The sequence below is a fragment of the Pezoporus flaviventris genome, unplaced genomic scaffold, assembly GCF_033815535.1.
Source record: "Pezoporus flaviventris isolate CSIRO_AGI_PZ_B2104156 unplaced genomic scaffold, CSIRO_AGI_Pfla_v1 ptg000013l, whole genome shotgun sequence".
Taxonomy (NCBI): domain Eukaryota; kingdom Metazoa; phylum Chordata; class Aves; order Psittaciformes; family Psittacidae; genus Pezoporus; species Pezoporus flaviventris.
Genome location: NW_026892561.1, coordinates 24938052 through 24964518, shown reverse-complemented (window position 1 = coordinate 24964518; position 26467 = coordinate 24938052). Strand labels below are relative to the sequence as shown.

At 50.5% G+C, this 26467-nt stretch overlaps 1 protein-coding gene across 4 annotated transcripts in view; it reads right to left on the bottom strand.

The window, feature by feature from the left end:
• Window positions 1-3972: 3972 nt before the first annotated feature.
• DVL3 (dishevelled segment polarity protein 3) overlaps window positions 3973-26467 on the bottom strand; it is a 34746-nt gene continuing 12251 nt past the window's right edge. The window contains exons 2-17 of one of the 4 annotated variants that reach the window (XM_061452329.1): window positions 16059-16128; window positions 12455-12576; window positions 11959-12065; window positions 11240-11375; window positions 10876-10969; window positions 10394-10463; window positions 9958-10097; window positions 9688-9764; window positions 9187-9254; window positions 8775-8825; window positions 8503-8652; window positions 7544-7675; window positions 7132-7299; window positions 6312-6524; window positions 5629-6027; window positions 3973-5183 (exon numbers count right to left, since the gene is read on the bottom strand). In XM_061452329.1, the coding sequence (XP_061308313.1) occupies window positions 5152-5183; window positions 5629-6027; window positions 6312-6524; window positions 7132-7299; window positions 7544-7675; window positions 8503-8652; window positions 8775-8825; window positions 9187-9254; window positions 9688-9764; window positions 9958-10097; window positions 10394-10463; window positions 10876-10969; window positions 11240-11375; window positions 11959-12065; window positions 12455-12576; window positions 16059-16128 (2029 nt within the window). In that variant the 3' untranslated portion in view covers window positions 3973-5151. Of the gene's footprint in view, window positions 5184-5426; window positions 6028-6311; window positions 6525-7131; window positions 7300-7543; window positions 7676-8502; window positions 8653-8774; window positions 8826-9186; window positions 9255-9687; window positions 9765-9957; window positions 10098-10393; window positions 10464-10875; window positions 10970-11239; window positions 11376-11958; window positions 12066-12454; window positions 12577-15647; window positions 15982-16058; window positions 16129-26467 lie in introns of those variants that run through there. The other 3 variants (XM_061452332.1, XM_061452331.1, XM_061452330.1) reach the window with 3 other exon arrangements.

The window sequence follows — 26467 nt, the reverse complement described above, 5'->3', positions numbered from 1 at the left end:
GAAGGTCTGTCAATGAACTGTTGGAGACCACCTGGAAAGCGTACAATAACAGAGAGGTTGTTGAAAGGAAGAGGGAAAGGAAGGAAACCTGTTGGGAAGGAAAATTGTTGGCTGTAGCTATCACACAGGAAACCAGGAAAGGGGGGAGCAGCCCAGGAGGGAAGGGCTGGAGGGAAAGATTACACGAAATGTTTGTGAACAGACTGCATGGGTTCACTTAGAGGAGGATCAGTGTGCCATTTGTAAACAGCGGGAATGCCCTCACAGTAAAAATAGACACCGAGGATTTAGTGAAATGTCCACACAGGTGGCAAACCGATGATTTTAGATGAAGACTAAAGAGGAGTGGGGGAAGATTCAAAACCCTTCCCAACAGAGCCCTCAGTTAATTAGGCTGGGAAATGATAAGGTAAAATTCCTTGTAGATACAGGAGCTACCTATTCCGTTATGAATACTTGGCAAAGGACAATGAAGCAAACAAACAGCTTCAGTCATTGGCACCATAGGGCAGAAAGAAAACCGGCCTTTCTTTCAACCTCTGAAATAGGCAAACGGATGTTGACCTATTAATTTCCTTACATGAGTGAATGCCCTCTGCCATTATTGGATAGGGATATACTGAGTAAATTACACTCACAAATTATGTTTAAGGAAATTAAAATCCAGATACATATCCCTGAGGAAGAGGTTGTGGAGGCCTAAGTTTGTACATTACAGAAACCAGCCACTGAGCTGGATATACCAGAAGCAGCAGAGAACGCAGTCACTCCATGGGTATTGGCTACTGGAATCCTGGGCTGATCACAAAATGTGGAACCAGTAACTGTTCATCTGAAACCAAACGCCAGGCTGGTAAGACAGAAACAATATCCTATAAAACTGAAAGCAAGGAAAGGACTAGAGCCTTTAATAGAAAATTTTATTGAATACTTTGGGACAAAAATTGACTGTATTTGTACCTCACATGGTAACAACCGTCCTGGAACAGAAAAGCAGACATTGGCTTTCCCCAAGCAGGCCGTGCTTTTGGAACAGAAGGATGCAGAATTGAAAGTAACTAACCTTTTGAACCCAGCAGTGTTTTTGACAACCGATCCAGAAGCAGGAGAGCTCACAACGGTTTACAGACTATTGAGTGCAGGTATATTCCACTAATACCAACCTACAAAAACCCCCCCCCCGAGGACATGGACTGGGAGCTGTTTACGGGTAGTAGCAGCTTCATGAAAAATGGAAATCAGAAAGCAGGATAAGCTTGGTAACCCAACATGAGGTAATAGAGGGCAAAGCCCTGGCCCCAATGCATCAGTGCAGAAAGCCAAGCTGATCACGCTACTGAGAGCTCTGGCACTGTCAGAAGGTAAAACCATTCACATGTAGACAGAGTCAAAATCTGCTCTTTATTCATGCCCATTGGGCCATATGGAAGGAAAGGGGATTGTTAATTTCTCAGTGGTTCCCTATAATATGGACAAATAATACAGGAATTGCTAAAAGGAGTCCAGCTACCCCAGAAAGGAGCAATCATGCATTGCAAGGCGTATCAATTAGGTAATACTCCAGTGAATAATGGCAACTGCCTTGCTGACAAAACAGGCAAAGAAGCTGCTGGCAGGGACCATTCATTAATATTGCCTCATAAGTGCTTGCATAATGAAGTTCCAAGATACCAGAGAATGAGAAACCGGCAAGTCTATTAGGAGCCAAGAAGAACAATGAAGGATGGTGGGTTATACCAAACAGGCTACTAATAATTCCTCAGCCTCATACAAGAAAAATAGCTGAGGAAAAAAAACAGGCAACTCACTGGGGAACAGAATCAATGACTGAGGCTTTAAACTCCAAGTTGTATGTGTGTGAATGGTGAGAATTAGAAAAAGTCTTGTAAAGAAGTGTGAACTTTTGTTTGCGACACAATTCTTACCTTGCTAAAAGACAGCCACCTGGAATAACAAAGAAAGGCAATTGTCCAGGACACTACAGGCAAGCAGATTTTACAGAGTTGCTGTGGCAAAACAGGCTCAGGTATATACTGGAACTAGTAGATGTGTTTTCTGGTTGCCTGGAGGCTTTCCCTTGTCACACCAATAAGGCCAGAGAAGTAATAAAAATGTTATTAAAATAAATAATTCCAAGGTTTGGGGTACCTATAGCAATGTCATCTGACTGGGGTTCACATTTCATTGCCGAAGTTGTAAAAAATCTGTGCAAGGTAACAGGGATAAAGTGAGATTTGCATACCCCTTGGAAAGCCCAGTCTAGTGGGAAAGTAGAAAGAATCAACTGGAGTTTAAAGAAACAAATTAGTAAGATTTGTCAGGAATCATATCTGAAATGGCCAGATATGTTACCTCTGGCCTTGTTAAAGAGTTAGACTGGTGTCAAAAGAAAAATTAAGCCCATATGAAATATTATATAGGCAACCACATCAAATCACAGAAAGTAAAGGAACAGATTATTGGAGATCAGTATCTAACGGAATATGTTATGTCCCCATAGAAGGTGTTGTCCTCTCTCCACAGGTACATTGTATTGGTGGCACTCATGATTCTGGACATTACTGCTCATAAATAGCAGCCCGGAGACTGCATTTACGTCAAAACTTGGACCGAAGAACCCCTTCAAGAAATTAGAAGGGACCATACCTGGTATTGCTCACAACAAACACTGCCATCAAAGTGCAGTAGACACGTGAGTTCATTACAGTTGGGTCAAACCCTCACTGACACCAGAATGGGCCGCCAAAGCCACAGGACCAACACGCCTAAAGCAGACTGGGATCACTTAACTTCTATTTGCAGAAGACTGTTCAGTGAGCCAACCAAGAGAGAACTTGATCCTGAAATTGGTACAGGGGGGTGGAAAAATGCATTATTTAACTAGAGAGACTGTTTACCTATCCTTCATGCTACAGGAGAACCTATCCCATGGGTTATCATTCCCTTAAATCTCTCATAGATTTAAGTCATAGATCTCAAGTCTTAGAGCATTTTGAATATTTGACTAAAGCAACAAATGCATCCTACTTCTGGACAAAGAACAAGGCTGTAGACAAACAGGCAGTGACACATTCTACCGAAAATACCGGTTAAAAAAATTTTGCAATCCTTTGGAGCGTGGTCCCTAAAGGAATGGTTTGCTATCCTACTATGATAATAGTCACAATTTTAATAGTCAGTATTTGTACAGGATGTGCAAAGAGAGGAACAGAAAAACAGTTGTGGAAGTAATTTGAGACATAGCTAATACTTCCAAAGGGGGGAATTCATACCTAATTAAACAAGTGTTCCATTGTGTACAGGGACATAATCATGGACAAGGCTGCAGGGACTCTCAAGATAAGGAAGCAAGAAGAGGACCAGATGTCTTCCTTTAAATGGATGTTAGCCCTCCTCCTTTCAATAAGGCCTGAGAAATAGGTAAACAGCTGCAAGAGAAAAGAGCTAAAGAAACCTCTCAAGGTCACGAATTTGCTCAAACAAGAACACACAGTTAATTGGCAAGACTAAACAAGTAATTCCAATGTCCTTCACTAATGGATTTCCACAAAGGAGTAAAATGAGTGAGAGTATTTCTCTTGAAACAGCACCCAAAGACCACTCCTAGAATTCACAGCACCTGCGCCACAGCCTTATCTAACCAGATTATCATATGCAATGAGTAATTGGAATTGGGTGGGCACTCTGAAGAATGATGATGAATAAATATACATATAATAATTTATGTAAGCTGTAAACTGTCCCTTCTCAGTGTGAACGATAGGCGGAGGGATCCTCTCTGTACCGTAATGTCAGCTTTCTAACCTGCCCTCCTAGATGGAGAGGTTATTTTCGCGGATTTCAGCAACAGATGGATGGCAGAGCACAGCTATGGGCAGGATTACAGGAAGGAGAGGCTTTAGGGGTCATGGAAAGATCAACTGATGGGACGCGAAAGTTGGCAGACGTGTTACAGGCATAACAGAGACCCCCGAGGAGTAAAATACATTTAATCTCCAGCATCTAAAAACTGCAAACACAGGAAGGACAAACGGAGGCAACACCTGCAGAGAAAGCCACGGCGCGGCAGCAGGAGAGGGTGATGGGCACCAGCACCAGCAGGGTGGAGTGTGTCTGTACTGTACCGTGCTTGGCCCTGGACATGGGAAGGGGGCTACCCCCAACCCAGGGCATATCTCTTGAGTACCCAGAAGAGGAAGAAAAGGGTAGGGAGTACTGGAGCAAATTGGTTCAAGTGTCCCAGCATATCTGAAGGGCCTGAGGTCAGAGGTACAGCCCAAGCTGCTGCCTCCCTCCCTGGAGAGCTCGTACTGCCACCAGGAACAATTCGCACTCTGGAACGACCTGGGCCATCCCAGCTCAGTCCCAGAGCCTTGTCCCTCCCGACAGCCAGGCCAACAGCACACGTGGTATGGAGAAACAGGGGAGGCAGACTCATATACTTCATAGGGTACATACAGGAAACATCCACTTTTCCCCAAAGCATGACAGCAAAACAGCTGTGCCCCTCTCATCTTCTACATCCATGCTGGCCCCTAAAGATGTCACACTGCTCAACAGCAGGAAGGAGAAGGCCATAGCTGTAACTGCCAGCCCCAGGCATTGGACAGCCCCTACAAATGGGACAGGCAGCAACATGTCACAGTCAGGAGGGCAAAGAGCGGCTGGAGGGAGCAGAACTCTGCCCCGAACCACTTAAAGTAGCCAAGGGCAAGTGTAGGGCCCCGAGCTGTGCAGGACTGTGCACAGGCACCAACCACAGCGCCAGGATGAATGCAGAGCTACAGCCTCAAGACAGGGGCAAGGTGAAAGAGGGTCCTGCGATGAGGCTGGGCCAGGCTTGGACCTGCCTCAATGTGCGGGCAAGAGAAAGAAGGCAAGAGGGAAGCGGCAGCATCTCTCCACTGCCCGGAGGCACTGAAGCCCTGCAACATTCATGCATTAGCCGAAAGGCAACTACAAGGGGATCTGACACGCATATGGAAAGCTGGTCCCTGCTCCCCTCACAGGGCTGCAGGAAGGGCAGGGTGTCTTCGCAAGGGGGAGGAAAGAAGCCATCTTCAGCGCCACGCGTGCCCAGCGCCCCTGGAGCTCTGTGTCCTCCTGTCGGGCCACGCCACGCTCCAGCTCTCCCCCCCACGGGCGGCAGGCTCAGAGAAAGTCAAACACCCCGTAATTCTTTGCTGCTTGACAGAAGAAACACAAGAGGGTGAAAAGAAAGGAGAGATGTTTAGGGTGGGAAGACTGAGGCAGCAGTGACACACGGGCAAGCAGCACAGGGCGCTGGGATGGATGCAGATTAATGGCGTTAGAGAGGACAGCAGGAGGGAATTACCATCGGCAATACACAAGTCTGGTGGCAGGAGGGGCTGTGGCACCCAGCAGGCCTGCCAGGCCCATCCACCCCGCTCAAGGTGGGATTAGAATCAAGGTTTAGTTCGTTTATTTCTTTTCTTGTCTTGGTAACGAAAAGGAATAAAGGGAAAAACAAAACAAAACCAAACCAAAAAACCAAGGGGTGAAGCCAGGGCTGGTCCTAGGAGACAAACAACGGGGATGGAGGGAGGAAAGGAGAGCAGCAGACAGACAAGGGACGGGTGCTTCACATTACATCCACAAAGAACTCACTGGGGTTGCCCATAGCCATTCGGAAGGACTGTCTACTGGCTGTCAGTTCAGGGGGCACAGAGGCCAGGTCACGGCCTGGCGGTGCCCCAGGGGGCCCCATGGCTGAAGGTGGTGGAGGCATCAGCAACATGGGGGGGCTGAAGAGAGGGGGGAGGCCGGGCGGCCCATACGACTGCTGGCTGTGGTGGCTGCGGATGCTGTGCGCCAGCGAGTGCTGGCTGCGCTGGCTGTGCTGGCTGGCTGGCACCGAGCGCTCGCTCGCCGCGCGCTCACGCCGCATGCTGCTCCTTGTGGTGTGGTCTGACTCACTCCCGCTGCCGCCTGACTTGGATTCCCCAGTCTTCTCTCTCTCCTTCCTTCTCTCACTGCCACTGCGATTGGAACCGCTGCTCCGGCTCCCTGCAATGAGCACAAGGCAAGGTTAGGTGACAGCTCAGATAAGTCAGGAAAAAAGGATGCTCCTCTAGCCAAGAGAGGACTAGAGCATGCTGCAGCACAGCTATCCACCAGCACAGTCCATGCTCTCAGTTTCTTTTCAGCTCCAAGTTCTATGACCATTTTTGCCCTGGCTCCCCACACATCTATGGCCTTGCCTAAGCAAGTTCTTGCCTTTTCCTGCTGCTTCCCTGTACTGAATAGGGCATCTGCCCACCTGCAGGCATATTTTAGCTCTTTTCACTCACCTTCACTGTGCTGGCTGCCTGCGCTGCCCCCTCCGTAGCTGTATCCTGGATCAGGGAAGCCAGGGTGGGGGTTGTATGGATGAGGAGGTGGATACTGATATGGGAAAGCCATAGGCCAGGGTGCAGCTCCTGGGTGGGGGAGTGGAGCCAAAGTGTCCTGATCAGAGGCACCGCTGGAACCATCATGATTGTGAAGAGACAGATTAGCCATATCTGCAAGAAAGCAGAGAAAAGTGGTTAATCCAAGCAGAAAGACAACCACATGTAATCAAGAAATTCCCTGTCCATTCTTGCTGGTGGACATGGAGGGGGTCCACAAGGAGACACTAAAAGCTGGCACTCTCCCTGCTTGTCAGTGTATCCATTTGTGCTTCCTGGTTGAACAACAACCAGGCTGTGCAAGTCCAAGCTGCCAGTCTAACACAGAGACCAGCTTGGTGGTAAAGGACCACATAACAGCTACAGCTCACCCTGTCAGTTACTTCCTCCATCCCTCTTATTTAAGCAGAACTCAGTTGTCTGAACACCACCCCCTTGCCACCACTGGAAGTTCAGAGCCTGAAGACAGTCGGTACAGACTAAGACTCCACTAGGGCTGCCTGGGAGAAAAGATCACACTGTCAAAGCTGCATCCAACTTCACCACCGCAGCAGCATGACAAAGAAGCTGGAATATTCTTTATCACTCTCTAACAGTGTCTGTAGAACAAGGGGCCCAGCCTGATGGCAACAGCTGTAGCTATGTCCTCATTGTTTCAGCAGGGCTCTGTAGGACCTCTACCCCCCCATCCTCTCCCTCCCACCCATGCCAAGCGTCATACTTCCACAGAGGTCCCCGAAGATGTAATAGCATTGCTCTGAGAAGGTGATCTTGTTGACGGTATGTCGGATATAGCCAGCCTTCAGCAGATAGCTGGCATATTTGCGGGATTCACGACGGTCTGTAAAGCCCTCCACATGGTGATAGAGCCAATCCACCACATCCGAACCTGCCACCAAACACTGAGTTAAATACAGCAAGAGAAAGACAGCGGCCCTTGAGGCAGCAGGCCCCACTGGAACCAAGGCAAAGCGGGCCAGAAGTTGAAAAGGGACTGCACAGCCGAAGGTTCAATTTGTGACTGGCTGGGCCAACAGTTTATAGTGACAGAGATGCTCCCTGGGCATCTACTTGGAAAACAGGCCACCCATTTCTCAGTCCCAGCCTTGGCTGTAGGCAGCACAGTCTCTTACCAATGAAGGCATTGGGGATGGTGATCTTCAGCCACATGCGGTCACGCACCTCCAGGCCTGACTCTGGTGAGGCCATGGCTTTGACAATGGTGGCCATGTCACTGTGGATGGACAGGTGAAAGTCATCGAGGCCTGTGGTGTGGATGAAGGAAGGGAGGCAGAGATGAGAGAGGACAGAAAAGACAACAGGGCTGCATGGAAGCATCACACAAAGGAGGAATGACTAGGGAACAATACATTGCAAACAGCCTTGAGGCACATGCTGTGTAACTCCCCTTCCAGTCTTCCACTGTTATCCTTCACATTAACCATTTCCTTTTGTGCAAAACCCAGGCCAGAGTCTCCTTCCTTCCAGACAGTCCCAAGCAGCTGAGATCCAAAGACTGACAGCTGAGCCCATGCCACACAGCAAGAGAATTCTCTGCTCCTCACAAACAAACAATGAACTCCTGGCTTTTTGCACCATTTGAGCTTCCCAGACCCTTACTTCAGGGCTCTCTATACCAGAATTGCCAGAGATCTTCAGAAAAGAACCAGAAGAGACCTGTGTTCAGGAGGACCCTGCCACACTGCAAATCTCTGCCCCTCCATCTTGCCCTATCTGCAGACTGGAAGGGCAACTGCTCCAGCAACAAGCTGAATCCCTCTGGGCTCACAATCATAGCTGCTAACCCCTGACTGCTTTGAGCCTTTCTTCTGCACCTGCCACAGCTCCCGGACTATACCCAAGCTCTTCTACTCTCCTTACATAGAAGGCTGAAAAATGTGGTATTAATTCACCCAGGCAGAATCCACTGATCCAGGCGCCTGCCTGGTGAGAGCTGCCTCCCTCCTAGTCCCTTGGCAGGGCGTATCTTGCCCGACCCAGCTGTGCCCAAGCAGATGTATTGCTCCCTTTACAGCACAGTGGAGGCGAGGAAGCTGTGCAGTGGGTGGAGCACGGAGGCACAAGGACTTACGTTCAGTCTCTGGTATGGAGCTGGTGATGGAGGAGCTGGTGGAAGTGATTGTGCTCATGGATGGACTCATACCGTACGCTGGGTAGGTGCCGGTCATCGCTGCTGTGTGAGACACCCAGGCTGCCGGGTCAATGGGCCGAATGGGCTCACCTGCATTGAAGAAAGAGTCAGTCAGCAGCTATAAGAAATTATCCCTTTATCAAACCAGCCTCTGGGGAGGGACAGGGACTCAAGCACAGCCCATTCTATTCCCAGCATCTGCCGGGACTCACCCGGATCGGAGCATGGAGAGTCTGGCCCAGCCCAGATCCGCTGGGGAGCAACTGGGAGAGAAAGAAGAGAGGGAGGGTCAGCAGGACAGGTGCAGAGGGAGAGATCCCCCTATGGCTCAAGGCAGGGGTTTCTCTTTCCTCTGACGCCCCGAGCAAGTGACCCCCCTGCCCCAGTGAAACGCGTCCCCAGCGTGATGTGGGAAGGAGGGCTGGGCTTATGGGCATTTTGGCCTGAGAACAGGACATAGCAGTCTCCTAATAGGAGAGCTGAAAACCCACCAAACCCCAATTCAGTGCCACATGGCGTCACACACACAGGGGAGGAACAAGACAACAACCAATCAAGTGCTTAAGGCAGGGCTCTCACATGAGCTGGGCACCAGCATTAAGGGTGAGTCAGCTATCCACTTACTCCTGGGTAATGAGAAGCAGCCACGGGGGCTGGGGTCCCAGCACTTGGCCACCGTCAAGGTGATGGGCCTGCAACACAAAGGTGAGAATTAGAACAAGAGCCCAGTGGCACAAACCTCTGTGTGATGGGTGGATGCTGTGTGCTGGCTCTCTCCTGCAAGACAAGGAGAAGCTGCCAGAAAAGTGCCCTTGTCCCCCCCTCCAGCTCTGGATCTCTTAGCAGTATGGACAAAATGATGCAACACTGCTGAGGGCTGCTGATGCCCCTAGTGACACGGTATCCCCACAAAAAAGAGGGGCACAGACCACAATTCACCACCATTCTGTTGGCTGCAATTCTCGCTCTGGGCATGAAAACCCAGAAATCAAAGCAACACCAAGAATGTTAAGTTCTGAGCTTCTGCAGAGCCGCTGGCAGAGGTGACTGGAAGACATAACTTGCACACCCCATGCACACACTATATAGCTGCCCATGGAAGTAAGAAACACCCCATATACTTACCCTGGCTTGTGCACAATCTCCCTCAGCACCCGCACAGCATCATCGTTGCTCATGTTCTCAAAGTTGATGTCATTTACCTGCAAACAATGAAAAGAGGTGAGTCCCTGAGATGTGATCAGAGGTTGAGCTCCCCACTCAACTCAGCAGTGACTCAGCTTCCCCTTCCAAGAACAGCTTCCTGGGTTTAGCCTGCCGAAGTGCGCAGGGAGACTTCTGGGTCTTTTCTTATCGTTTTCCCAGGCCCAAAGATGGTATTGTGGGTGTGAGTACCTGCAAGAGCATGTCTCCTGGCTCAATCCTGCCATCAGCTGCCACAGCACCGCCCTTCATGATAGAGCCAATATAAATGCCTCCATCTCCATGCACATTGCTCTGTCCCACAATAGAAATGCCCAGGAAGTTGTATTTCTCTGCAGGGATGGAAAGAGAAAGAAGTAAGACACCATCAAGCAGAAGGCGCAAGCAGCCCCAACCTCAGACAACCCACATGCTAATGACGGTCATTTGCACCCCTGTCCCAGAGAAATGTCCCGGGACACAGAGAAACTCTTGAGAGAACAGTGCTTCAAGACAAGCCACTTTCCTACAGAATCCATCTCCTCACCCCTCCCTGCATGCGCTCTCTTTTGAGTCCTCCCGACTTCCCTCTTCACCACCCAGCCTTGCTCTGTAAGGATCGCAGGGTCCACGCACACCCCCCACTCACCCATGTTCAGTGTGACTGTGATGATGTTCAGGGACATGGTGGAGTCTGTGATGCTGCTGAAGGACGATGACTGCAAAACATAGGTGAAACACGAGATGACCTCCTGTGCCTCAGTAACATTCCCAGTGCCCCAGCTCCCTCCACTTTGTGCTCTAACACTCCCTGTGGCACCACAGCCACCACCCACAATTCCAGCCTTATGCTGGGAGCTTTACAGAGCCACAGGGCATCACCACTGTCCTTATGACCTCTGCAAAGCCAGGACAAGATTTGCAGTCCCAGATTTCAAGGCTACATTGCCCTGGGAAAGGTTTACAGCACTTCATCAGGTCTCAGCACTTGGGCACCACCTGTCCCCATCTGTGCCTACAGCAAACACAATGGAATCCCTGACCATCCCTGAAGCACTGAGTGGAGAGATCCACCAGCTAGCCCACCTTGCCCTGCACTGCCCTTCCCCAGGATACCCAGCCCCTCAGTACCCGCTCAATGCGTGGAGCCTTCTGTTTCCGCCGGCGTCGCTTGTGTCTCCTCATTAGACGAGAAGCACTGCTTTGCTCTGTCGAACTGCTAAACCTAGAGGCAAAAGCAAGAGTCAGATCTGCTGCTGCCAGGGTGGTGGCTCTGGCAGCAAGAGAGCCACAAAAATGGCACAGGGAACAGAGGACTGCAGGGGGAGAACATGTCTGTAGAGGACAGACAATAGCAGAGGGGGCTGCTGGGTGAGACTTTAGCAAGGACTCTGGAGCCCAGGATTACTGTGCTCTACAAGGACACATCTCTCTGCGCTTCTGTGCTGGGAGGCAGGGGGAAGATAGTGTTCCTCTAGGACTCAAGCTCTCCTACCTGCTGGTGGAGTCATCTTCATCTGAATCGAAGAAGCTGGTGGTCTCCAGCTCACTGCTCATGAGCGTGGAGGAGCTCTCGTACCCGCCCAGGTCTCGGCGCCGCTCTCCCTTTACAGTCCCATTTACCCTGGGTGCTATGAAAAGACAAGACAGTGTGTGTTTGAGACAGGCCACAGGGAAACCACTTCTCCTACACAAGACTCACAGCAACCTTCTCAACGTGAATATGTCCATCAGAAAATTCCATCTAGTGTCAGCCAGATCTGAGCCTTCTGAGTCCACCCTGGGATCAGATCCATCTTCTGTGGAATACCTCTTCTATCACTACAGAATGGGCAAGGGGCTGATGGGCCACTTAGGAACAATGCTGCTAAACTCATGGAAGACTTGCATCTGGTTCCTTGCAGAGCAAGTTGTAGCATGGAGTGGCAAAGCTACAGCACATTCCGCTTTTCAGCCAAGAAGTACTGAGGCACTGCTGCCTGCTGCTCTTGAGGTTTGTACAGGACACATCTCCTTTGCCCCCAGAGGTGTCAATATGAAGCTCTGACACAAGATATGTGTTAGTTTCTGCCTCCAGTGTGAGGCTATGGCCTCAGATCACTGAACAGTCCTTCTAAGCCGGGATGGTTCTGCAGAGCAGAGAGCACTGTCCCATGGCTGGAGCCATGACCTAGCCATGCCCTGCAGAGCTCTTGCTGTGTTACCAACACTCACCGTGCTCAGGCCCATCTGTCCGACGGGGTCGTTCCCTTTGGGATGACACCACTGAGTCCGTCTCTGTCTCATTGTCCAAATTTTCTCGACTCCCCCCAGTGTTAGGGCTGTAACGAGATAAAAGGAACAAATATGTCCATCAGGAACAACTTAAAAAGACTCTCTACCTTTGTGCTGGCCAGCACTATCCTCCAGCCATCAGCCAACTGCTTCTTGAGGGACAGGAGCGGAAGTGGGGGGAAACAACCACAGCACATCTATGAGTGCAGGGCAAGGGACGGGAGGAAGCTGTGCCAGCTCTTTGCCAACTTCCCTGCACTACTTTCAGCATGTCCTTACTCGTTGAATAACAAAGCTCTACTTCAAATCTGCTCCCAGCCCCATCCTCCTCCCCTCTAGCTGCCAATTTGGGTAGGAGTGTCCCAGACTCTGGTCTGGATTTACAGCAGTCACTTTGAGTCCCTCAGAAACCAGGATAGGTGTCCAGGTAACTTACTGGAAAGAGGGAGGCCTGGAGTCTCCAATTCCTCCTGTGCGCTCCATAGAAGGTGGCAGCTCTGTCTGGTTATCAGCACAGACTGAGCCAGCATCTGAATGGGAACCCTCTGCAGACACCAGCTGGAAGAATGAGAGACAGACAATGAAATGGCTGAAGCACTGGGAAAACGTTTATAAGAGTGGCCAAACGAGCTGGCCAAAAGCCTGCCTGGCTCAAGATCTCCTCTCTGACAGCAGACAACAGCAGATGCCCAGGAGCAGGTACGGAACAGGCCAAGCATGTAGCAACATTCCCCCTCAACGCCTTCCCAGACACCGGCTATTTGTGGCTCAGGAATTCCTGACCCAGCAGTGAATCTGGGTGGCTGACAACCCTGCTTGGAGACTCTGACATCATCTGCACACTTACACCACACAAATTTTCCCACTCAGGTAACCTTTAGCACACGTCCTGTATGAAGGAATGGATTTCCCTAGTTGTTCTTACACCAAAAGAGGCAGCTACCAGTCATTCCTTTTCTCAATTTTACTAGCTCAGGACTGAGACCAGCTTTGAAATAGACTCCCAACATTTTCAGGCTTCCACATATACTTCACAAACATTCAGGTTGTGCCCAGTTAATCGTCTTGGGCACAACCTCCAGCCAATCTCTGGGAGACTCAACAGCTTCCCCAGTGCAGAAATTCAAGGGTCAAAACCCAGGAACTCTTTATATCAGCCATGTATTGGTACAGCCCAGGCACACCTACATCTGTGCCTCTGGATCCAAGATAAGCCACCAACTTCAGGGCTCAAGGAATGAGGTGGAGCCTCTTCTGGGAAGAATGGGCTCACCAGTGGTATGAAACAGAGGACAGCTCAAAGGAGCCCAATGGAAAGTGGTTTCACCAACATCGCTCCCTATCCAGGTCTGCTTTCTCCCCACTTCCAACATGTTTCCACATCTGCCCCACGCCTGTCCCCTGCATAGCATGGACAAGTAGGATGGTTGATTCTCTCCCAGTGTCAGGGACGGACCACAGGGCCCAGTGCCGCACACAAAAGAGGCCGTGGGTCAGCCTGCGGGTCAGCCTGCAGCCAGTCCAGGGAGGGGGGGACACCAGGACAGAGGTGAAGTTTCAGCCTGTGCACCCGAACAAACTGCCAAGCCATTAGCCATCACAGGAGAGGTGGGGGTTGCCCCACTGTGGATCAGGACAGAAGAATCATGAAACACAGGCTGGAAAGCAGCTGAATGCTGCACAAACCATAACACCCAGTACAAATGCAGAGGCAGCTCTACTGCTTGCTAGTGAGGTGACCACATCTGCATGGGGACAGAAGCAGATGCCAAGCCAGGTGCTGGAGACACAGCCCACTTACACAGGTCTTGAGTGCTTCCCAGGATCATTGGGATGAACCCACCTTCAAGAACTGAGGAAACCATGATAAAGGGAGGGGTGTGTGTGTACCTCACAGGCCATCATTAGGGCAGGGGAAGAGAGGTCTGCTGCCAGGGGGTACTGGGAACAGAGATGTAGCTGGGGCAAGGAAGACAGAGCAGTCCTGAAAACCCACAGCCAATGCAGCAGACAGGGCAGAGGGCACCCTAGGGTGTCAAAAGCTGCAGAGCCCGTCCCACAAGCCCCAGGACAAGCCCAACAGCTCCTGCTCTCACAACTGTCTAAGCAGCTCCTGTTTCACACTTGCTGGGCTTCCCTCTCTCCAGAAAGCCCCAGGCACATGCCCAGCTCTGCTTTCAGCACCTTCCTGGTGAGTTATCTTCCCAAGACACATCCCACTCCCTGAGGGCGACATCCTGCTCTGGCAGCCACTGCCTGGGAGAACAGGGGAGAAGAGATGCTGGCCAGCACTGTCCAGGGAAAAGACATATAATGCTCTATGCTCTAAGAATTCAACGCAAAACCATGAAAATAGATCTGGACAGAGCAAACTAGCCATAGGCAGCTGTCAAATAGCAGTGAGGAGGAAAGGAGAGGGGGATTCTTGAGCAGGGGGACTAATGTTGCCTTCCTCTAAGACTCCTGAGGCTGAGATTTCCTCCAGGGAAGGTTTTGATAAGCACCCTGCTCTTTTCCTGCTTCTTGCACTATCAGGAAATAGTCATTTGCATCCAAGCTCCTGTCTTTCCCTGTAGCTAAAATTAGTACCAAGTCCCTAAAATAGCCTCATCCCAGCCTGTCTGGCAGAAGCAGCAAAGCAAGTGTCCCCCTTTACCCCTCAGCCCCCAAACCACCCATGGACAAGGAGACTATCAGCAAAGATAGAAAAAGGGATCATTTGCTGTACGTAAAGGTCCCTGAGACTGCTGTCACCCTTCATGCATAAGAGCCAGTACCGATCAGTGCTCAAGGCATAAGCTCCCCACAAGGAGCTGGCACACCAGAGCAGCAGCATGGTACCTTGGTCACACCAGACAGCTGAAATGGAACAACCAGAGAGCCACTACAAGGAAAGCCAGCAGCTACATGGACGCATGGACCACAAGGAAAAGCATGCCAGGTGAAAAAAGAGCAATGGAAAGGGCTCAGAGACTTTGGGACTCCCCATAAGGCAGGTGGGGAAAAAAAGGCAAAGGAAAGGGAAAGGTGGGGAGATGCATCAGGGCAGATGGAGCAGCAGTGGGGATGGAGGCTGTTTTCAGAAGGACCTGATAACCACTAGAAGGAGGGTAGCAGGCATCCACTTGCCAGGGCTATGGCTCTTTGTGCAGAGATACGGCACCCTCTCCTGCCGGGCACCCAGGCAGGACACCACCCTGCGTGCTGCCAGCACCCCATCAGGAGCCTGAGCAGCAGCAGGGCGCCCAGACACTTGGTCCCACCAACCCTGCCCTCCCTCCTGAAACACAGTCGCTTCATGGCCTCCAATCTGGGGCCTAGCTTTTTGATGCAGTGCTAGAAGAAGCATTAGGTCTGACTCAGTCTGATTTGCTGAGGATTTTCACCGTTCAGGGGATTATTTGGCAGCCTCTTGTTTCTTCTGGTGTAGATACACGCTTCCCCATCAGCACAAACTGCAGCTCCGCAGAAGGGGAAAAGGGATAATGGACTATGGAGACTGAATACCCTCTCCCCCCGCAAACAGAGGATCCCCTTGGGGGCAGAGGGAGGCATGCAGGCAGGGGACAGAGCATGTGCATAGCATGGCACAGAGGGAGAAGCTTGTCCTGCAGCTGCCCAGGCAGTACCTTTAGTCTTCAGGTCAGTCAAATCCAGTCCGCTTCACCAGCACTAAAGTCACTTAAGCCCTTTGCGCCAGTCACCGGAGCAGAACTTTTCTTGGAAAGCTGACCCTGCCATAGGGGCACATGGGTTATGCTGCAGACAGGCTGGGACCACCACCTCTGCCAACCATCGGTTACCACGAGCTCTCCAAAGAGGCATCCTGCATCTCCCCTGGCACGGGGGACCCAGCACCATGCAGCCCCTCTCCAGATGAGGGACTGGAGCGTGGTAATCCAGCTCATCAGCTTCATTAGCACTCAGTACACCAACAGTATGTAGCAGTCCCCGTGCCTCACTTGGCACTGTGCAACCAAACAGTGGTTTTCAGAGAGGAGAAACAGGCAGTGAGATACTGAAGCAATGGGCTTGCTTACCCAAGACACCACCCGGCCGTTGAAGCAGGGAAGCTTGGCATTGTCATCAGAGATCTCTTCTTTCACCACCCTGTAGAGGGGAGAGGAAGCAGTCAGAGCTGGGTCCAGGACTTAAGAAAAGGAGACTTTCCCAGGCAGGTGTTTGCACCCAACAACAGGCAGCCCAGGCTTGGAGACTGGGTAGGGGAAGAAATAGCAGCTCCCTCCTGCTGCTGGGCTACAGCTTTCTATGCCCACAGCTATGACTGGCAGGCTGGAGAGAAGATGAGGGAGAAACGGGCTTTCCTGTTTGCATCCAGCCGTTTAATCCCCCAATTCACATTTTAATCAATAAAGAAAAAAAAAAATCAGAGCATATCACAGAATCATAGCATCATTTAGGTTGGAAAATATCTTTAAGACCACCACCAAGTCCAACCGTTAACCCAGCACTGCCAAGTCCACCACTAAACCATGTCCCTTGGTGCCTTACCTATATGTCTTTTAAATACCTCCAGGGGTGGTGACTCCACCACACCCCTGCACAGCCTGTTCCAGTGCTAGACAACCATTTCAACAAAGGAATTTTTCCTAATATCCAATCTAAACCTTCCCTGGTGTAACTTGTGTTCATTTCTCTTGTCCTATTGCTTGGGAGAAGAGAGTGACACCCACTTTGTTACAACCTCCTGTCAGGTAGCTGTAGAGAGCAATAAGGTTCCCCCTGAGCCTCCCTTTTCTCCAGGCTGAACACCCCCAGTTCCCTCAGCTGCTCTTCATCACACTTGTTCTCCAGACCCTTCACCAGCTTTGTTGCCCTTTCTGTGGACCCGCCTCCAACACTTCAATGTCCCTCTTGTAGTGAGGGGCCCAGAACTGAGTACAGGATTTGAGGTGCAACCTCACCAATGCCAAGTACAAGGGATGATCACTGTCCTGGCCCTGCTGGCCACACTGTTTCTGATACAGGCCAGGGTGACATTGGCCTTCTTGGCTGCCTGGGCACAAGCTGGCTCATGTTCAGTTGTCAGGCAGCACCCCCAGGTCCTTTTCCACTCAGCAGCCTTCCAGCCATTCTTATCCAAGCCTGCAGTGTTACATGGGGTTGAGCCCCCGTTGTTATGACCCAGGGGCAGGACCCAGCACTTTGCCTTGTTGAACCTCATACCACTGGCCACAGCCCATTGATCCAGCCTGCCCAGATCCCTCTGCAGAGCCTTCCTACCCTCCAGCAGATCAACACTCCCACCCAGCTTGGTGTCATCTGCAGATTTACTGAGGGTGCACTCAATTCCCTCATCCAAATCAATACAGATATTAAACAGAACTGGCCCAAGTGCTGAGTGGTGAGAACACCACTTGTGACTGGCCACCAAGTGGATTTAACTCCATTCACCACCACTCTTTGGGCTCTACCCAGCTGGTTTTACCCAGAGAACAGTACACCCACCCAAGCCATCAGCAGCCAGTTTCTTCAGGAGAGTGCTAAAGGAAATGATGTCAAAGGCTTTACTAAAGTGCAGGTAGACAACATCCACAGCCTTTCCCTCACCTACTAAGCAGGTCAACGTGTCATAGAAGGAGATCAGGTTAGTCAAGCAGGACCTTTCATAAACCTATGCTGACTGGGCCTCATCATCTGGCTGTCCTGCACATACCCCATGAAGGCTATCAAGATGATCTGTGCCATAACCCTCCCCAGCACTGAGGTCAGATTGACAGGCCTGCAGTTCCCTGGATCCTCCTTCCAGCCCTTCTTGTAGCCAGGCATCACATCTGCTAACTTCCAGTCAGCTGTGACCTCCCCACGGTGCCAGGACTGCTGATAAATGATGGGAAGTGCTTGGTGAGCACTTCTGCCAACCTACTTAGTACCCTTGGCTGGATCCCATCTAGCCCCATAGACTTGTGTGTATCTAAGTGGTATAGCAGTTCACTCACTGCATTTCCCCTTGGATTACAGGGGCTTCATTCTGTTCCTGTCCCTGTCCCCATCTCCCAGCTCAGGAGAATCTAAAACTCTCATTTTGTCATTGCTGTGCCCAAGATGGCCTCCAACCACCACATCACCCACAACTCCTTCTCTGCTCAAAAACCGGTCCAGTTGGCATCTTCCCTAGTTGATGCCCTTGCCAGCTGTGGCAGGAAGTTATCTTCCACAAGCTCCAGGCACCTCCTAGACTGTTTTCTCTCTGCTGTATTGCATTTCCAGTAGACATATTTCCACCACTTTGCTTCTCTCTAAATAAATACATAATTTAAACCTCTCTATAACGATCTGAAAGAATCACAACCTATGCCAGAGATTTCTAATAGATGAAAGTGCAATACATTAAACATACTGCTTCCCAAATGTTACTGTTGCTTTTTAATCACCTACATAATATTTCAACATCACTTCAAGCTTTACAGTTGTACCAGAATGTCATGTTCCTTCATTACACAAACAGCTACATTATTATCAGTCTTCATAATGGAGGGACTACTGATAATTTTCCCTCCCAACAGTAAAAACATAATTTTTCTTTAGAGAGAAGTTTTATTCTATTTTACATATCACTGGCACCATATCACTTCCACACTGAGTATGCAATCAAAACAAGTTGTTAATTCACTGGATTCATTTAATACAACCTTTGATAAATCAAATTTAATGGTAAAATGGCTTTAAGAAGCTCATTTTCTTTTCTACTCAATGACATTTTAAGTACTCTTCTTTAACACAAAAATATCTTACAAGTAATTTGTGATATTAATTTCCCCTTCCAAGCTATACCTAAGACAGCTTGACATCTACTGCACTTTAAAAAAACAATGTAGTAATGAAAAAGTGAATAATTTTTTTTTTTTTTTGGGGGGGGGAGAGAATCCAACAGACAAAGAACAAATGTGAAACCAAGGGAGGTAATATATTAAGAAGTAGCAGCTTATAAGTAATTAACAGAGTACACAGAGGTGGGATCCCATCAACAGCTCTGAAGGGTCCCCAGGCCAGTCCCCAACTCACGAAGAATCAGAGGATGCAAGCGTGGGATGCGGAGCTGTGACCCATTGCCCCAGACTGCTGGGCTGTCCAGGCACTGCCATCGAGTCCCAGCACACTGGGGCTTGGAGAAACAGGTACTCTGTACTACCTGCTGCGCCAATAGCTGCCCAAACTGCCACCAAGAACCGGGTAGCAAGGCTTGCCAACACTTGCAAGGCATCAGCAAAAGGCAAATGAACAGGGCCCAGAGACCAAAGCCCAGGAAGCAGGCTCCCTCCACCCTGCCAGCCACACTGGTTGCTCCAGTGTCACACACGCTCAGCAAAGGGCTGTCCCATGGGGTGAAAGGCAGCATGTTGCCATGTCTTTGCTGGCAGCTGGCATTCACAATCCCTGCCCAGACTAGAGAGCCAGTAAAGAGACTGGACAAATGCTGTCCTTCCCTGGCAGGCACAGATGAGGAGGTCACAGTCCAAGCAGTCTAATCCACTCCCAAGATGTGCGTTAATTCCTCCTGCACAGATGGAGAAGCAGGAAAAAGCAGGAAAAGAGCAGTGAGGATGGATCAAAACCATGCTGGCTTAATGCTTCTTCAGCATGCCTTATGCCAGCCTCTGCCCAAAGCCCCTGCAGCCTGGGCTGAGTGTCAAACACAGGCAGTCCCCCCAGGACCTGTCCTCTTTGATGCCCATCTCAACCCTTTCCAATGCAGGCAAGTTGCCGTCTCCTCACTTCCAAGTGCTTGCACACCCCCTGGCCTGGCTGCACTAGCATCCATTCATGCTGTCGCCAGCAGCCTGGACTTCATCCAATTCCTAGAGAGAACTTCAGGCAGAGCCAATTTTCAGTGCTGCACACTGCCTGCTCAGGGTCACAGAGACCTGCCTGTGGGTGAGGGGACAGGGTGATATATTTGCAGGGTCAGGGGGGCCAACCACTAAGCACAAATGAACTATTCCACTCTCAGTGGGGATAGAGGAAACCAACCCCCAAGACCCCCCACCCACCCTCAACTGCAATACCTGGTGCAGAACAAGCTCTCTCTGTGCTGAGAGCAGGTCCCTCGTCACTCCTATCACCCCATTGCTGTCCCAGACATCCCAGGGGTCAGCTCCACCCCAGAGCAGTTCACTCCCTCCTTCCCCAGCCACTACACTATTTACCAGTATTTATCACCCAGATGCCAAAGCACAATGGGTTATATATTTAGACTCTACAGTCTGATAGTGCTGGAGTCAGGCACATGCTGAGCAGGAATACCTGCAGTCCTGCTCATGTCCGCCACCCCTCACCCTATTCATGCCCTGCATTCCGCTCCAGTCTCAGCCTCAACCCTGAGCTGCAGCCTCACTCCCCCACCTCTCACCACTCTCTTCAAGTCACACTTCTGACACGAACGAGACTGCAGGTTCACGTCAGAAGCTGCCAACCGAGCAGCCTCTGGGGGAGCTGTGAGCAGTGCCACGTTTCTCCTCCGCGGATGCATGGGGAGGCAGCCATGAGAGGGAACTGCCCCATGGATGTACTGGCAGGAAAAACCATCCTGCGAATGTGCTGGGAAGAGCCCCAGCTGATGGGGTTTGAACCCAGGAATCCCAAAAGAGCAGACGCAGAAGGAGCTCGAGCTCTCTCGATTCTCTAAACGCCATTCCTTTCGGTAGGAGCCACCACAGCCCAGGGAAAACATCTGCCCAGTGCTGATTTCAAAAGGGACTGCTTTTAGTTTACCCTTCACCAGGGCAGCCCAGTTTCAGATTTTCCCATGTCCTGCTGGGGGCTGGGCACAACACGACCAAGAACGGGGCCAAGAAAAACCCTTCTATGGAGAGGCAGCCCATACCTTGCCCAGGCGAGCCTGGGTCCAGCTCTCTCGGCACTGCCACCCTTACATGCAGAATCTCCCAGCAGACCAGGTGCTGGCAGACCCCTGTCCCATCCCCGGGGCAGGCAGACATGCTGAGACCAAGCTGCAGGCTCAGCGCCTGGCCCGCAGGCCCAGCACTCCCCAGCATTCATCTGCCTTGAATTTTCCAACAAAGAGACCTGCGGGAGGGAGGAAGCAGGGAGGAGGAAGGAGGGAGGGTTACAGGGGAGGCAGGCCGAGAGGCTGGATGATTCAACCACTATCCCCAGCGACTGGCCGAGCTGGGGGGAGGAGGAGGGTGGGGGCGAGGCTTTGGCTGCCGCAGGAGCCCAGCTGGGGTGTGCAGAGGGGGCTGCCAGGGCTGACACAAGCAGCACATCTACTCCCATGCAACTGGGGGAGGGGAAGGGGCAGCAGGGAGGAAAGCGGGAGGAAACCCAGCTCACACCCTGGCTCAATCCCTACCCTCCCACCAGCTTCTCTGGAAGAGCCAGCAGACCCTCTCCGCACGGCCTGGGAAGATGCCATGCTCCCAGCTTCCCTTCCCTCCTGCTCCGTCTCAGCAGGAGCAGCTGGCAGCCTGGAACAAGGATGCAGAGGCAGCCGAGAGACAGGCAGGCAGACGCTGCCTTCTCCAGGGAGCTCCAACCCTGCTTCAGGAAATTAGAGGGTATTTTATATCACAGAGTCATGTCCTAGGAATGAGGGAAGGTGGGGAAACAAGACAGTGTGCAGAGGACAGAAAAGAGGCCATAAACCCCAAGTCTTGGAGACGGCTGCGCTGTGTCAGAGACCTCAGGCTGCACAGACGCTACCAGCGCAGCTGCTGTGCTCCCAACCTCCCCGTTTCCCCTCGGTGGCCTCCAGCCGGGTGAGGCTGCAGATACAAGGGAGTTTCTAGCTTCAGACAGCTCTGGTCTCTCCCGAGTGGGACCTGCTCACTAGTGAGGTCTCAGCAAAGAACATGGATGGAGTAACAAGCCCAGTGAAAGAAGAAATGCAAGAGGCACAGACAAACGCCCCGGCGGGAGGATTTGAACCTCAGCTCTGGATGCAGGCTGGAGCTCCGCAGCGATTGCTGCTCCTCTCCGTCGGTCCCGCCCCCAACTTTATCTATCTAAGGGCTTACAATGGGGAGGATACTCGGAGAGAAGCATTCGTGTGATGTGGCAGGAATGAGAAAAGCTGGATCTGACACTGGGAGATCAGTACCCAGCAAGAAGGTGAGGGAAGGGGACCCATCAAGGATATTAATTAGCTCGATAGCCAGGATGAAAAGTAGTCTGTTACTAGAGGAGATGCAAAGACTGAGAAGACAACTAAGCAGTGACAATTTCATGCTAAAAAGATATAAAGCTAGTAGAGAGCAGATGAATAAATGGTCTTTTCCTTCATTTAGTTCAATTATTAAGAAGAAATCTTTACAGAACAACAACAACTTTTTCCAACACTGCAAAACCCAGAAATTCAATATTAAACTTAATCTTCTATTATAACCTCTCAAAAGTGCACAGATTAGGTAGGTCATTCTTCTGACCTTAACAGCCTCTTATCTCTTACAGCCCGCAAAAGAAGAAAACAAGCAAACAAAAACCATCAGGAGACTTTTTACCCAATGACACAAGCTTCAGGGATTTTTCACACCAGAAATGTGATCTCATTTTCATGACCTGTAGTACACACCCCTTAGGGCAGGGATGTTTTGTCTCCAAATGATCGTATAGATTAATAATGCTGCATAGCAAAAGGAAGCACCTTCATGTGTTACTATCCCAACGTGAGCATCTCTTAGTTCTAGAGCAAAATCTTCCTCCCTTCTGCAAAATAAAATGCTGAGGCCACAGGGATGAACTCTGCAGCCATTTCACCAGAAGAGAAAATTGGACAAGACAATTCCCTGACATAGCCGGGATTTCAGATGGGAATTACTTGCCTGTTAAGCCCAGATATGACACGTGTGCATAATCCCCCAAAGGGCTACAGGCCCAACCAAAGAACACACACACCAGCAATCATACATGTATCGGTGAGACCATGGCCTTTGCACGTGAACAGCATGCATCAAGCAGGATTAGAGGATTTGAGCTGTCTTGTCTCAGTAAGCCAAGGCATTCTTTGGGTCTTCTTCACTGTATTTTTACCTTCTGTGCGAGGAGAAGAAATACATAGGGTACAAATAGCACGGTGCTCTAGGGTGAGAAGGGCTGTTGGAGTGTCAACAGAGACCATCACTCTCCCATTTAATTTCACTTCCAAGTTCCCAGGTGGGGTATTCTCCACTGCTCCTCTATGCTACAGCACAGCATACAAAGGGAAACACAGATTTGTAGGCGGTTTAGCTCTGTCAGACCCTGCTCCCAGAGGAGCTGTTGTCCTCCCATCTGTCCCTGCACCCCATGTGAACATGAGCTCCCTCGCAGCACTGTCTTCACCTGCAGTGTAAGTACAAACCAGCTGTTCTGATAACACAGTAACACAGCTCTGCATTTGAGTGAAAGAGGCCACCTATGTTCTCCTAACAGATCAAGGGAGCTTTACAAGGTCTGCTTGGTGAGCAGGTCACCCCATTTCAAGCTACTAACAGCTCTCCTCAGGAGTAGGGAAATAGTGCCCATGAATGAAAGCACAGGAACATCTTTCATTTTCAGGCTGCAATCTCTACAGCCTCCCTCAACAGTGCTCGCCACTGCTGCCCCACAGCCTCCCCATGCACCCCACAGTGTGCTGTGCTTTCCTCTCCAGGATCGCTCAACCAGCAGCTAACATCTAAAATGGCTGCTGTTTTCCTCAAGAACCCCTCATCAGCACATCTGCAATCACTTCACTGGATATACACCAGGACAACCACAGCCCCCCCTGCCCAGATGCTTGGCTCTGTGGACCTGTGCTCAATCCTACAGGTATCCCTGGGTGGGAAATACCAAAGGACAAACTTCCAACCCTTCTAGTTCAAAAGAATGGCATTTAGAAATGAGCCATTCGACATCACAGGCCTGCCCGGGAGCAGCACTTATCAAAGCAAGGCTGCAGATTTTGATTTCAAAGCCAACCCAAGAGCTGTGGCAGCCCCTCCCATCTTGATCACTGAGTGACCATCTGGCTGAAGCACTGCTCTGCAAACAAGCCCAACAGGCCTGTCCTCCGACCCATGGGAGGAAGAAGCTGCACCTGGACTGCAGGCACCTCCACACTAATTAATCCTGCCCTGCTCAAGCGATGCTTCCAACCACCAGAGGACATTTAGAGACATCATCAAAGGAAGCATTCTCTAGGCCCCCAAAGGTTCAATGACACTTTAAGTCTCTTTGAATTGAAAATCAGGACAAACAGGAACTCCCAGTAGAAGCCCAGCCAGGCTCTTCACCCTGGTAGCTAACTCTAAGAGCTTGCACAGCCCAACCCAAGGACACAAGACAAGTGCAAGGACTCATTGTGAGAAAGACAGATCTGAGGTTAAACATCTGCAGAAATGACCTTCAGGGAACAAAGTCAAATCCACAGATGTGACCAAAACTTGGGCTTGTATTTAAGGTGGAATAGGAAACAGGCCCAAATTTCTCCCTAGCCAGAGACACACATACGAAAGGGTAAATCAGTGTTGAGAGAAGGCAAGCAAACTGGAACAGGCTTAGGTCTGCTCTGATACTCAGCTCCGACTGGACATGGACAACAGGAAGAGCCCGCAACACAGAGCTGCAACATAGCAGCTACCAGAGGGAAAGGGACTGTGCAGAGGTGGAAAATGGGTTTACCCCACTACTGCTGGTAGCAAAACACAAAGGCCAAAACACTACCTTACTAAGAAGCTTATGGATGAAGAGTCTGTGACCCACAGGGCATTCCCTGCAACTCTCCACAGAAGTCAATTGCCCCTTTCTAGGCTGGCTAGAAAAGGAACAGCCCTTGCAATGCCCAGGGACCTCATACAAGTAGTTGCAGTAGTTCAGACAACAGCATGAAGCTGTAAAGGGCTCCAAGGTCTGCTGGGGGTACAGCGTGATGTTGATGCATACACAACAGCCAAGGGAGAGAGAGGGCCATGATGTCCATGGAGGCTCTGTATTTACCATGAGGAGGGTAGGACCAGGCCTTCCTTTTCTGGCCCTCAGCTGAGGGACGCCAAGTCTGTCCTGCTTTTCCTTAACAGCGAGACTCCTGCCAAAAAAGCGCTGCTGCTGTGGAATGTGCTGGGCCAGCAGTACTGCTCATTCCTGGAAAAGCATCAACTCAGCAGGAGAGCAAGGAGAGGAGAAGAGGGGGAAAATGGGAAGAGGGGGAGGGTGGGAAACAAAGTCGGAAAGCCTGAACTTCCACACCTGGGGAAGCAGGGAGCTGCCGCAGAGCAGTCTGCTCGCCAGCACCCCCTTGTCCCCAGCTGCCAGCACAGCAGCGCTGCCCTGCACCAGCCCTCTGCTTTCGGTGCACCTTTCTGCTGGGCAGCCTCCTCCAGAGGTCTGGGAAGGCACCTACCAAGGTGATGTCTGCGGGGAGGAGGAACAAGGTTTGTTTCCTCAACCATGTTAACAGTTAATTTGTATTTAATGACATATCTCCATCAGGAAATGACAATGCAGCCTCCACACGTGTCCTACCCTCAAGACACTGACCAGCTCCTATTACTCTCTCATAGCACACACAACATTGCTAGAGTCTCCCAAGGAAACCATTCCAACCTCCTAACTGGTGGGAAGGGGCCTTGAAGAATAACATTGCTAGAGTCTCCCAAGGAAACCATTCCAACCTCCTAGCTGGTGGGAATGGGCCTTGAAGAATAACACGCTCTAGATGACTGCACCTACTCTTCACATCCAGCTGGGCTACCATCAGCAACATCTCTGCTAACTCAGTCTGTAAACATACAGAGAACCTATAAAGCCAACAGGGAGTTAACATAGCTCAAAACTAAGTTCCACCACAAAACATTTGCCAAAGACAATGAAAAGGACTCACGCAAAGAAGAGCATTTCAGAGTCACAACAGTTGCATGGTGGCGAAGAAAGAACTTTGCCCCTAATCCCAGCCTATAGCAGCACTCTGAAAAAGGGGCAAACAGTGATACTATGTCCCTCTGGTCCTAAAACTCAGGATGCAGCAGACAGCCCAAGGGGCCTGAACACTGACAAGAACAATTTCTGACCACTGCAAGGACAGCACTTTGGGCTCTGGATAAATTTTGGCGCAAACAGAAATATTCACTCTCAGAAAACAGGTGGCAAGCCAGGAAGAACTTAACAGCTCCTACACAGGTCTACTAGTAGACAAAACCAAACAAAGGCAGAGGAAAGACCATTTCACCTGGTCTCCTGCTTTGGATGGTGTCAGGGAATGGCACAAGACAGCTCTGTACAGAGAGCAAATAGAGTACATTTTAGTAGCCTTTTATATACTTCATTTATTTCAACTAATACCAGCCATCTTTAACAAACTCCTTTCAAAAGGCAGGGCTAAGCCATTAAACAATACAAGGAGCAACCTCCTGCCAAGCACCCTTTGCCAGGCCAGCTAAGCCGCCTGCCAGCCAGCAGCACCCAGCAAACAAATACTGTTGAACTGCTGGAAGAAGGAGACAAAAAGATGCTC